This window comes from Eleutherodactylus coqui, chromosome 6 (genome assembly GCF_035609145.1).
Source record: "Eleutherodactylus coqui strain aEleCoq1 chromosome 6, aEleCoq1.hap1, whole genome shotgun sequence".
In the NCBI taxonomy this organism is placed as follows: Eukaryota; Metazoa; Chordata; class Amphibia; order Anura; family Eleutherodactylidae; genus Eleutherodactylus; species Eleutherodactylus coqui.
The window spans coordinates 86,220,391-86,234,056 of NC_089842.1; the positions used below are offsets into that span (position 1 = coordinate 86,220,391).

Consider the following 13,666-nt stretch of genomic DNA (forward strand, 5'->3'; position numbering starts at 1 on the left):
ATAGCAGAGCCGAGGATGATATAGTGGAGAGGATACGTAGCAGAGATGAGGGTGATATAGTGGAGAGGATACGTAGCAGAGATGAGGGTGATGTAGTAAGGGGTATGTATAGGAGATCTGAGGGTGATATAGTGGAGAGTATACAATAGCAAAGCCGAGGGTGATATAGTGGGGGTATGTATAACAGAGATGAGGGCGATAGTAGTATGGTCATAAGGCTACCAAGATGCAATTACTTGGTTCTTCCGTTCTCACCTTTTAGTTCCCTGCGGTCGCGGTACCACCTCAGTGTAGCCTCTGGTTTTGTCCTGGGTGCAGAACAGATCAGCTCCACTTGTCCTCCTTCTACCGCCTGCTCCTTGACTTCCACTACTGGGTTTTCTGGAGGAACTGCAAGACGAGAAAAACCTCCATTGATGGATGAAATCACATAACAGGTGCCTAATTGAGTCCAGCCCATCAGACAGGACCGTTCTCCGTCTTAGGACCCACTCACACAGGTATATACGAGTTGCGCCCAATATTTTCATGCACCATTTGCGTTAGACAGCACACGGACACACGTTTGTGTGTTGCCCAATACCTGCGGGCAAAGGGCATCCGTGATGGCAGGGACGGCAGACAGACGAGCTATACACCCCCTGTGAATGGGCTCTTAGGCTGGATGAAACCGCACAGAAATGTGTTGGCCGACGTGCCAGACTCCATCCTAGTAAATGGGGTCCACCCTGCGGTGTCATTTACATCATGAGGTTCCGGTATTTTTGTTGCTCGGCTCCAAGGATGGAACTGAATACTGGAAATGGACCAGAGAACAGAACAGAACACAGGTCTGAATGTGCTCTTAATGTACAGAATAGGTGATTCTAAGCATTTTTGCAGTAGGTTGTATCAGACTGTTCTGTACATTTCTCTTCTGCTATGCAGCCAGGTGAAGACAGTATATCTAATAAAGAAGGCCCTTCAAGCACTGGTATACACAACAGTACAGTAGTGTCTGTAGAGCACACTGCAGGCACAGCTGGAGCGCCCTCTACTGTCAAACAGCTAGGTGAAGATGGATTTCTCAGCCCTGTCACACTTGGCTGCATAGCAGGAGAGGGTTTTTAAGAAAAATGTACAGAATAGACTGCTAAATCCCATTGCAAAAATGCCTTGAATCACCTATTCTGTACATTTAGATAAAAAAAAACCTTTAATCTTATTTGTACAGGCAAATAAAATGTATGCAAGTTGTGGGAATAAATTATAGAAAACTTTTCAGAAAGGTAGAGGGGGTGTGGCCTCCACAGAGCGGAAAATGGCAAGTGTAGTGTAGAAAACTTTTAAAAATTGCACGTTTTGCTGCAAAACAGGAGGGCACCAAAGTTTTCGGCTTTTTTCCACCCACACAAACAGTAATAAATCCCCCCCACCCCACTTAGGCCTCATGTCCACGGGGTTAAAATCTGCAGCGTTTTCCTGTACGCGGATCCACGCCCCATAGGGATGCATTGGACACCCGCAGATAGTTAAATACCTGCGGATGTCATTTTTCCCGTCAGGCGCGGATCCGCATGCAGCAAAAAAAAAGCAACATGCTCCATTTTAGTGCGGGTCTCCCGCGGGGACGGCTCCCGCAGGCTTCTATCGAAGCCTAAGGAAGCTGTCCGGATCTGCGGAACACCTGTACCATAATTAAAGCTCACCTCTCCAGACGCTGTAGGTCTCCCTTCCTTCCTGGCCGGACCCTCTTTCTTCGGCCTGGCGGATGTGCCCAGCGCTTGCGCGCGGCACGCCGGCGGCATGCCGAGCACATCCACCGGGCCGAAGAAAGAAGATCGGGAAGGAAGGAAGAACCGCAGCGTCCGGAGAGGTGAGGTTATTCTTATTTTTTGGCCTTATGTCCGCAGGGCAGGAGGGACCTGCTACGGATTCTCCATGAAGAATCCGCGGCGGGCCTGATTTTCTCCGTGGACATGAGGCCTTATTGTCTACATCAGTGTTCCCCAACTCCAGTCCTCAGGGACCCCAACAGGTCATATTTTCAGGATCTACTTGGTATTACACGGGTGATGTAATTATTGTCAGTGCCTCAGACATTGCCACAAGGGTTCGTACCATAGGATATCCTGAAAACATGACCTGTTGGTGGTCCCTGAGGACTGGAGTTAGGAAACACTGGTCTACATACACAAAGTTGCCAAATGTCTAAGAATGAGGATTTGCTGGCAGAATTAGCATAATCTCCCATGGCTGTGAGTCACTATCTTAGTTATCATTATACGGGACTATTACAAATGATCTATCTGATGTGAAACCCTCATACATCCTATTTACTGACACTTGGATACAGAAATCTGATATCAATGAAAAAGAAACTAAAAACATTTTAATTTAGCAAAACTGGCTACCAGTAAGATATTCTTGTTACCCGTATCAACCAATCACAGCGCAGCGCTCATTTCTCCCGCCATAGATGGAACAGAAAATCCCAGGTTTCATCTTCCAACAGGACGGGCACCTCCTCCCAATTGCCCTAATGAATACAGGCAACAGGCGACCACCAGACATATGGATTGGCCGTGCAGGTTGTGACAATAGCGAACTTCTACCCTGGCCTCCGCGTTCCCCAGACCTTACACCCTGTGATTTTTCTCTGGGGGGGTGTTAGAGTCTACATGTCCCCCTCACCACCCACCATGTATGATCTGCGGCAATCCAGTACAGCAGACAACGGGGCTGTTATTGGGGTGTGGAGTGCCTGGAAGCACAGTGCCGGCAAATTACAAGCGACTAAGAAGAGTTTCAAATGCAGCTCTAAATGTGATTGGAGTATAAGAGGCGATGCAAAGCAAGATCTGTAGGAGCACAGCAAAGTATATTCTATATCCTGTAGAATAAACCCGTAAAATGATGTTCAGAGGGGGAGTATAAGGGCCCATGTATACGGGTGTATGCGAGTTCTTGGGCACGACTGGCATCAGACAGCACACAGACATACAACTTCCTAGGACCAGAATAGGGCATGCTACTACTTTTTCTTCATATGCACCTTCAGTCCTTGTGAAAATACCATCTGCACATACAAGCTAATTCGCTATATTGCGTCCGTGTGCTGTCCCGTGTATGGACGGGAAATATGCCTGTGCGAACGGGCCGTTAATCGCACATTCTTACCTAGCACAGTGAGCGTGGCGATCTGGTGATGCGTGTCCTCTGTATACAGCTGACAGAAGTAACCGCCTTCATCATCCAACTTTGCATTAGACAAGTGAATCTTGACCAATTTCGGGGTGAACTCCACCAGCTGAAATCGCTCGTCTTTTAAAGCTGAAAACAGATCACAAATATAATTCTTAAGACATTCAAACAATGTAATACCACAGCCAGGAGGATACAAGGGGGCAGGCCATCAGCAATATTCTGTTTGGCCATTTCTGACTTACCATACTGTACTAGTGAGAACCACTAATGGCTCCATTATAGCGCTTATAGGAGAGGTCACACACTTTCAACAGGCCCTGAATGGCATATATGTTGACAATAGAATCGGGACCCCCATCAATCCTGTGCCATCAGGCGTGGGGGATATACAAATCGGATAAAAGAAATATCACACAGGCACATCCCAGTGCAGAAACCATCAGATGCCACGAGGTGTAGAGCTGACAATGGGGTCTGGCGGTGGGATGTCACCCAAGCAACTAATCAGTACGGGATATCACAGCTCTTTGGGACCTTCCAGAGTCCTCTGCTGGCAGTGTTATTCAGAAGTGGAGACCATCCGGGGAGACCCCAAAACTGACAGAACGGGGACAACGAAGCCTTGAACCAGCTGTGAAGGCATCATATACATTATCTGACAAACACTCACTCAGGAGGTCCCACAGGCCGTTGGAACATCCATTAACACCAGAACCATCTGTAGGGAACTGTATGTGAAGGGTTACCATGGACGAGTGGCTGCACACAACATCACAGCAGTAAATGCACAGCGGCTCCTGCGATGGAGCTTGGAACATTATTCTTGGACTGTAAATAAGTGGAAGCAAGTGTTGACCGATAAATCACAGTATACCATCTTCTGATAGAATGGCCATACTGGGGGTGTTTCTGCTGAGAAAGAGAAGTACTAGGGGATTTAATTATAGTGAAGTCCACCCTCAATGCCAATGGGTACAAAGACATACCAGACAACGTGCCATTACCTACCCTATGGCAATACTTTGGTACAGCTCCATATCTCTACCAACATGACCGAACACCATGTCATACAGCTGCAGTGTTGAGGCTTGGTTTGGGGAGTAGAACATTTGCAAACTTCATTGCCCATCTCTAAGTCAGGATCTCAATCCCATCAAGCATCTTTGGTCCGAACTAGAACACTGTATCCAAGCATATCCAAGCACACCCAACACTCCCATCAACCCCCTCATCACTATCTGAAACTCTCATCAAGGAATGGAGGCAAATCCCTCCGCTCATCTATTAGAATTTGGTGGAAAGCACGCCAGAGGATTTTCTGCAGTCATTGAGGTCAAAGTGGCCCAACACCGTACTGAAGAAATTGGAAAAAAAAAACTAACTTCATCACCTTCTATGTGTGTCCCAGTAATTTTGGTTTTTTTTCAGATATTTCTATTTATATATTAATGACTGATAGATATGGGTCTCACCACTGAGATCCACATCCATCCCCAGAATAGTGATCCCCAACCCCATCTCAGCGGGTGGGGCAGTTGCCGCATGCAGGCTATGATTGAATTGAGAGTCCTTCTGGAGATCAGGCATATCCTGTGGACCCACAGGTAGGTCTTTAAGATGGGAATAACCCCTTCTACACAGAGATGTAACTAGAATAGGTGATAAAATCTGATCAGTGATGATCTCGCCGCTGCAAAGATGCCCACTGATTCTGAGAACAGGGATCCCATGACCCCCTCTTCTGCCACTGTGGAGTTGCTTCTCCCACCCACAGTGATGCCACATTGGATGGAGTGATAGCTAGGCATGCATGGCTGTCACTCCATTAATTTCACAAGGCTAACGGAAATAGCCAAGCGCTTGTACTCAGGGGCGTAACTATAGAGGATACAAGGGATGCGGTTGCACCCGGGCCCAGGAGCCTTAGGGGGCCCATAAGGCCTCTCTTCTCCATATAGGGAGCCCAGTACTATGAATAAAGCATTATAGTTGGGGGCCCTGTTGCAGGTTTTGCATTGGGGCCCGGGAGCTTCAAGTTACGCCTCTGCTTGTACTCTACTATTTCCAATGGAAAATGAATGGGGCGGTACTGTGCATGCGCATTCATCGCTTCATTCTACCTCCTCCTCACTGCGGGGAGTGCAGTAAGCCAGCAATGAGGAGAATGGGGGAAAATGGGATCGGTAGAGGTGATAAAAGTTAATTTTGGTACAACCCCTTTAAGTTATTAGAAACACTTAAAATGGCAAATGGAGGGTTGGCCCCATTTTTGCTTCTTGCCCCAGTCCCATTTCTGGCCCCTTAAACAACCAGTATCTGTATAGTCATATATATTCACCCAGAATTATAACTTTATAATAGCTTTATAATTTTATCTCCACGCTCTTCCTATTACTGCCTTGCGCCTCCAATGGTCATCACAGTCATTCATGACCTAGGAAGCTCAGGATGAAATGTTCCGTAGGTTAGTGTCAGATAGGTAAGTGCATGTAAGCATGGAAGGACACAATACTGCATCTGTGACTGCAATCTTTAACCCTTTAAGAATGGGCTTGCGGTCATCCTACATATTCATGAGTCCAGAGGAAGTAGCATTGATTATCTCCAGAGGAAGCATTTTCCCAAATTTGAGACCTCCTCCCCCCCACCTCCTCCTCCGCCCTGCGGTTTTTCTGCTGAAGTTACAGCTATTGAATTCAAACTGCAGATGTTTGGATAAAATTAGAAGTGGAGTAGAATTAGCCTGAATCGCAGAAGGGGAGGGGGTATCATTATGGTAAACTGTAACGTTTAACCTCCCTGTCTCCCAGTCTACTACAGTCTCCTCCGTTACACAGACATCAGGAAACTTTAATTCCAGCCAACTGTAATGGAGCGGTGACACAGGAATTAATAGGTCCCTGAATCATCTACATCTGAATATAAAAGTAAATACCAAGTACCAGCGAAGAATCATGAAGCAGGAGCATTAGCATTCCCGGCTTCTAATGTTACCTTCAGCCAAGGTTGGGTAATGGGTAATGTTCTGGTCGAACCGTGCTGAGAGCTGTAGTTCCACTGTATTCTACTTATCATTTCTGGGACTCCCTTAAAGGGCAACTTCTATTATGACTGATGCTCACATCAAAGTTGCAGAAAACAGATGAATAGTAAAGATATCTAATGAAACAAATTTTACTAAAATACTCCCATCATGCCTCAGTATTCGCATTCTCCTCTTCTTACGTTTATCGTTGCACCTTGCTGGATAATGCGATATATATAGTATGAGTTGCCCAAATAGTGGAGGAGTTGACAACTGTATAATGAAACGTTCCTCAACTTTCTAGTACATTCTGTGATTTCAATCTTCACTGACGGCAAGCAGAAATCTTGAATATGAAGAAAAGTACAGAACAGACTTACAGGGATTGTGCCAAATAGAAAGTTGTCCCCTATTCACAGGATAGGGGATAAACCTTCAGATCGGAGGGGTTTGACCACTGGGACCCCCTGAGAACAGGGCTCCAGCGCATCCTGAAGTGAGGTCATCGGTGGTTGCATATGCCCATCACCACTCCATTCTTTTCAATACGACCACCAGAGAGCGCTTGAACTCGGCCATCCCCTGTTCTCCCATTGAAAGGAATGGAGTGGCGGCATGCATCTGCAACCACTGCTGACCTCAGTTCAGAACGTGCCGAAGAACCATTCTTAGGAACGGTGAGGGTCTCAGCAGTCGGACCCCCCCACTGACCTGACAGTTATAAACTATCCTGCGGATAGGGGATAACTTTATATCATGACATAGCCCTTCAATACTTCTCACAGCTGAGGGACTGCCATTTGTATCTGCTCTAAACAATCGTCCATAAACTAAACAGCAGCACATACCGCTCTCCAGTCCTGACTATTATTACTACAATGTATCTGCGCAGGTGAATGGAGTCCATGCGGTTATACTTACAGAGGATTGCCCAGACTAGATTCTAGCAAACTAAGTTGTAAAAAAACTTCTAGGGCTGTACTGGTTTTTAGCTGTGAAATGTAAACTGACAGCAAGCAGAGGTCTTTACATTTCAGCTCTTCATCATTGTGAAGAACACTTTAGGTATAACTAGTAGGGTGGAGTTCCTTGAGTGGTTTCCCTTAAAAAAAAAAAAAAAAAAAAAAAAATAGACCATGGCAGACTAAATTAAAGTTACTCCAAAAAGTTCAACTTTACTGAGCAAGACATGTAGTGACACAATAGCTTAACTGTTTGCAGTCACTTTACCAGGCACAGTATACTTGTTTCAATTACACACAAGGTGGCGCTACTGCTTAAATGTTGTAGGACTGAAAGCAATCCTTTGGTTTCAGGACAAAATTCTGTCCCAGGACGGAAAGGGTTGGTGGTGTAATACCTGCAGTTTTTCTTCTCTGCCTTCTATCCAATCCAGCAGTTCCATCCCAGTTTTCAACCAGCCAAGATGGACACTGCAGTTTTCTATCTCGCTAATGCTCTCTGATTTGTTAGCACTGATCACATGAGCAGCACTGGCTAATCAGAGAGCGGATATAGTGTCTCAGTAGTCTAACACTAGCAGTCCACTGTGGGGATTAGGTACTCTGAAGATTGTGTCGCATGGCTGAAAACAGGAACCAAAATCAGATCGGATGGATGGCAGAAAAGAACAAGTATAGGTAATATACTGCCCCCTCCAGTCCCGGGACAGAATTTGTCTTGAAACTGGAGAGTCACTTTAATTGAACAGAATATATACACAAAACAATTGTGTAATCCTGTATCTCAGGTTCCTGTTCATTCCACAGTCGTCGCACTCAAACACCCTGTTACTTCATAAAGACCTCCATTGTCCAGTCACCCTTCAACAAATATCAGGTGGGCACTTCTTACATCCCGGGCCCTATCCTTTGGAGCCCTGTTACTTTTGTCCCAGAACCTACTTTCTGGATGCCGATTCCTCTTACTAAGATGCTGCTCTCAATGGCCCAACTCATACTACCCTCATTTGAAGGAAAAACCTGTTCAGTCTGCGACTCCTCAGAACAGAGCCCTCCAGGTAACTAGCCCTCTCTAGTCCACTCAGAACTATCTTGCTTCACAACCCTACTCCACGGCCAGCCTCTCTACAATCTCAATTCTACAATTGGAACTCCCATTAGCTCACTGTCCGCGCCCGTGGACAACCAGGCTGTGCTTGGTGAAACAGCCAAACCGCACCCTATAGAAGTTCATGATGGTCCAGGTAATCTTCTGCGCACTTCTCCTCAAGGTCCACTTCACACCTCCTGTCCTCCAGACTACTGAGAATCCTCAGTGGGCAAACCATGTCCAGCCTCCGGCCCACCACCACTCTCAATGCCCAAAGCAGCTTCTAGTACACCACAATCCTCTGAGGTGGAACAGACCCCAAGCCTAACTACTTTAAAGATGGACAGCATCTCCAATAGGCATGGTATGCGGAACATCTGCACTCTCTCTCCTATTGGCACCAAACTCCTCCTTTTATCTTCTCCTAGTAGCTACCTGCCGCTGCGCAGTGACACAACGGTGTCACCACGTACACCTCTCCATCACCACCAAGCTCTTCCCGAGCCTACTCCATTTCTGATACCCCCTGTGGCTGACAGCCAAGAAGGGAGTCATTCCCACAGCTAGGCACAGTATCTTGTCATGGTAGTGCCACAGGGCATTGCAACCCACCATCGAGACATCCTGCACAAGTAAAGACAACATATGTACAGTATGTACAATTGCGTATGTACAAAGCAAGAACAAGTAAACTAATGGGATGTCCCTCAGGTAACTACTCAGTCCCTTTACAGAAACAGGCAACCAATAATAAAGGCTACTTCAGCAGTCCACGTCCTTTAATAGGAGAGTATAAAGTTTATGCTCCTTACAGTCTTATTGAGTGGGGTATGATATTTAAAAGGGTTGTCCACTTGCAATCTATTGATGGCATATCCCCAGGACAGGTCATCAATAGTAAATTGGCAGGGGTCCGTCACCTGTAATAGTCACTGATCAACTGTTCACCGGGTCGGCATGCTTGTACACTGAGATAATTTCTGCAGGAAGCAGGCAGCTCTGTTCTCACTGCATTAGCCAGGTCTGGTATTGCAGACAGAGGTACCTTCCATTTCAATAGGAACTTAACCTGCAATATCATGCCTGGGCACTGCCACAAAAACGGAGCTGTCTGCTTACTTCAAAAATCTAATCAGTACACAAGTGCACCAGCCTGGTGAACAGATGATCAGCGGCGGTCTCGAGTGATAGCCTCCCGCCAATCTACGACCTATCCTGAGGATAGGCAATCAATACAGCCCCTTTAACCCCTTGAGTGGCACGCCCGGAAATTTTCCGGGACGAGCTCCACTGCTCATAGTGACATAGCCCGGAAGATTTCCGGGCTATGTATCACTATGGGAGCTGCAGAGCACAATGCCACAAGCTGTGACAGTGTGCTCTGCCTGCACAGACCCACACAGAGCAGAGCAAGGGCTTCGAAAAACCAGCAGAAGATATTGCCGATATGCCGGCAATCTCCTGATTTGTTTACAGGTTGCCATAGAGACCATCGGCTTGTCAGAAGCAAGCCGATGGTCTCTGTGGCAGGGAGAGCTTAAAGGGGTGGTCTCGTGGCAGCAAGTGGGGTTATACACTTCTGTATGGCCATATTAATGCACTTTGTAATATACATCGTGCATTAAATATGAGCCATACAGAAGTTATTCACTTACCTGCTCCGTTGCTAGCGTCCCCGTCGCCATGGTTCCGTCTAATTTCGGTGTCTTCTTGCCTTTTTAGACGCGCTTGCGCAGATCCGTCTTCTCCCTTCTTCTCCCTTCGGCTCCGCTCGGCAGCATCGGCATTTTGGCTCCGCCCCCTTGTACGCATCATCGCGTAGCTCCGCCCCCGTCACGTGCCGATTCCAGCCAATCAGGAGGCTGGAACCGGCACACATCATGGGGCGGAGCTACGCGATGATGCGTACAAGGGGGCGGAGCCAAAATGCCGATGCTGCCGAGCGGAGCCGAAGGGAGAAGAAGGGAGAAGACGGATCTGCGCAAGCGCGTCTAAAAAGGCAAGAAGACACCGAAATTAGACGGAACCATGGCGACGGGGACGCTAGCAACGGAGCAGGTAAGTGAATAACTTCTGTATGGCTCATATTTAATGCACGATGTATATTACAAAGTGCATTAATATGGCCATACAGAAGTGTATGACCCCACTTGATTTCGCGAGACCACCCCTTTAATGCTTGGCTGTCAGAGGACAGCTAGGTACCAGCTCTTACAGCAGAGAAAACCTCCGATCTCTGCTGTGTTAACCCTTTACATGCTGCAGTCTATGTGACTGCAGCATGTAAAGGGCTGTCACTGCAGCATGTAAAGGGCTGTCACCATCGGACTCCCAGAATGTGATCAGGGGTCCTGATGGGTCCCTGTGGAAGTCCCCTAAAGGGACAAAAAAAAAAAAAAAATTATAAAAAAAAAAAATTATAAAATCACTGGTCTCCCTTTACTTTGTAAAAATCAAAAATACAATCACACATGTGGTATCCATGCATCGTAATGACCCAGAGAAGGAAGTTAATACATTATTTAACCCCTTAATAACATGGCCCCTTTTTTTCTTTTTTCCCCATTTCTTTTTTTCCTCCCTCCTGTTTAAAAGAATCACAACTTGTCCCGCAAAAAACAAGCCCTCATATGGCCATGTCAATGGAAAAATGAAAAAGTTATGGCTCTTGAGACGCAACTGCAAAATTAGTTGAAATGCAATGATTTGACCATTTTAAAAAACCTGCCCTGGTGGGCACGACAGGGTGGGAGGAAACCCGCCACTCAAGGGGTTAAAGGAAACCAAGGGCAACAAATTCTGAGATCAGTGATCCGGGACCATCAAAGTTGCACAGCTACATAGAGTTCATACTCACCACGTGTGCCATTAAAGAAGAGGGTCTGACGGGAAGGATTCTGGATGACCACAATAGATCCATCGTACTGGTGCAAACGGCAGCTGATCTCCGCTGTCCCACCTTCTACGACCGTAACGTTCTCAGCCTGGACCTCCTGAGAGAACGCTGCAAGACAAAAAGAACAGATTAAGTCCAATAGAAGGGTGAAGACTCAGAAGTTATTACAACAGTAGTCAAGACTCCCGGACTCATCCTCAAGCTAAACGGAGATGAAATAAAATTGCTTTGTAAACGCTGCACAAAGAAATGAAGTTGATGGGAGACAAGCCACAGGGGGTAAGGAAGGTGTCAGGCCGAGCGTGACATTCACAGACAGTCAGAGAAATTGTCCCATGAGACTGGAGATGACAGTGAAGAGAGGGACGCAGCTCTCCATATAACGAAGCATCAATGATTGGAGTTTCTTTGACATTTGTGAGGTTTTTCTGCAGGAGCCGTGTCAGACGGAAAGAGCTTGTTAACCAAGGTCTTTACACTGACACAGATCATTAGCCAGGAGATTTAGGCTGAAGTTTTACTCGACCCTAAACAAAAAAAAAATGGAGAAAAAAAAAAAATTGTCGTGACAGGCAGCCAGAAAGCCGAATACGTCTTAAATCAGACCAAGAAGTCCTCTCGAAGAGCAAGTGCCTCCTTGGTATCAATACCCAACGACCAGACGGCAATGGGGGGTTAATAATGCAGCAACCAGATCACCTTCCACATAATAATTAGAGAGAATTAGAAGCCTCCACGCTACCCTCCTGGTGGCCACAAAACATCTTAATCAGCCAATGCACACGGATACAAACAGACAAGGATTTGTGCAGTCTGCAGGGTAACATACACACCATTAGGTACATTTATCAAACATGACTTCCGCGTTGGGTTGTCGGGTAATAAAAAAAAATGCTCATTAAAAGTGTCTCATTCGAAACATATTTATAGCTGGCGCCATGTGAAGCCATATGCCTCGCAATGCTCTGAGTGATGCAGCTACCTGTACAATGCTCAGAAAAGGCAACAGGGAGAAATAAATATGAGGCCCAAGGCTGACTCAACATGCCCATGCCAATAATAGTCCACCCTCCTGTCCATGAGTTGTCTTGGCAGCCTGCCCATATTACTCCTAACCCAACCTCTCACCCCTGCCCATCCTTTCCAGACCTTCCTGATCCTGCCCTCCAAAACTTGCCTCTTAGATTCCAGAACCACACATTAGAACTTGGGGATGTGCAGGTTGGCATCTTCTTTTCCATTCAAGGTCCGATATAGGTGCCATTATGTCATACAATGTCACTACTGTCAACAGACGTGTATCTATATGAGCTATTGGGTCTGAGTGCAAAGTCTGTAACAGGGCATCTACCAACTCATGTGTCATTTACAATGCTGGTGTCTTCTTACGTAGCTGAAGGACATTCAGGCTCCCTTAGGCACCAATGCCCTATGGGCAACGGCTAGCACTACCCCCCCCCCCCCCTACAGCTTCGACCCCTGCTCCTAATAACAACTTTGAGAACCACAATTAACTTAGCGTGGTTGTCATGTATAAAGGTGGCGCTGCAGAGATATTGTTCCAGCTTCCTTATTTGCATATTACCCAGAGAAGCATGGATGGCCTTATAAGTCTCCTCACTCACCTTCTTGGTGCTCTCCCTAAGGAGTGATGATGATACCCCTTCCGACCTTCTCTCACCTGCACAGGTTATAAAGAGCTTGAATGCAATGCCTTCTGCAAGGTATCACAGTGTAGGCCAATGTAAATTGCAACTAGGGCTAATTATTTTCTAAGCATCCCTAATGCAGCATTAATATATATATATATATATATATATATATATATATATATATATATATATATATATATATATATATATATTCCTAGGTGTCATTGCTACAGATTAAAGTCTATGCATATGATTATATTCCTACAAAGCGATTCCAGTAACGGGTGAGGTTGTGATAAGTCTTTCATTATTATATATGAATGAGTGGTTGTCACAGCTGGAAACAGCATAGCTATTACTATAATATATGGGATATGAAGCGTCTGATTGGGATTGGAAATGGTGGTACAGGGAAAATAACATAATGGGAAGATTATGGATTAGAGCAGGATTAGATCTTAAAAAATAAGACAGTAGTGAGCCCCCCAGGCGCAGAAAACACCAGTAATTCACCCCCCCCCTTGCAGCCGGGCAGGTAGTAATGACAATACCTGGTGTATGATTCATACAGAAGAAGGAAGACTGTTCTAAAAAGAGCAGACGCAGCTGCTGACAGGAGGTGCTGCTTCTCACAAGTTACATGGGTGACACTTTTTTAATAACTGTATATAGTCAGCGCGGGCACAACACTGAGCGATGTGCCAAGATCCACTTCACATTAATTAAACTGCAAATGGAGGGGAGGGGTCTCTGCTCTCTTACAACTGGCCATCGGTGGGGTAATGCAACCAGTTATGGAGGCAGTTTACAAGGTTATGTGCCAATCTGTAACCGGGTAGTCCTCTACGGTCAAAC

The 13,666-nt window shown here is 46.1% G+C and overlaps 1 protein-coding gene across 1 annotated transcript in view; it reads right to left on the reverse strand.

Moving 5' to 3' along the window:
* CADM4 (cell adhesion molecule 4) overlaps window positions 1-13,666 on the reverse strand; it is a 337,496-nt gene that overhangs the window by 61,432 nt on the left and 262,398 nt on the right. Inside the window, exons 2-4 of the mRNA XM_066607102.1 lie at window positions 11,121-11,267; window positions 3,160-3,312; window positions 256-390 (exon numbers count right to left, since the gene is read on the reverse strand). Of these exons, the coding sequence (XP_066463199.1) occupies window positions 256-390; window positions 3,160-3,312; window positions 11,121-11,267 (435 nt within the window). The remainder of the gene's footprint in view (window positions 1-255; window positions 391-3,159; window positions 3,313-11,120; window positions 11,268-13,666) is intronic.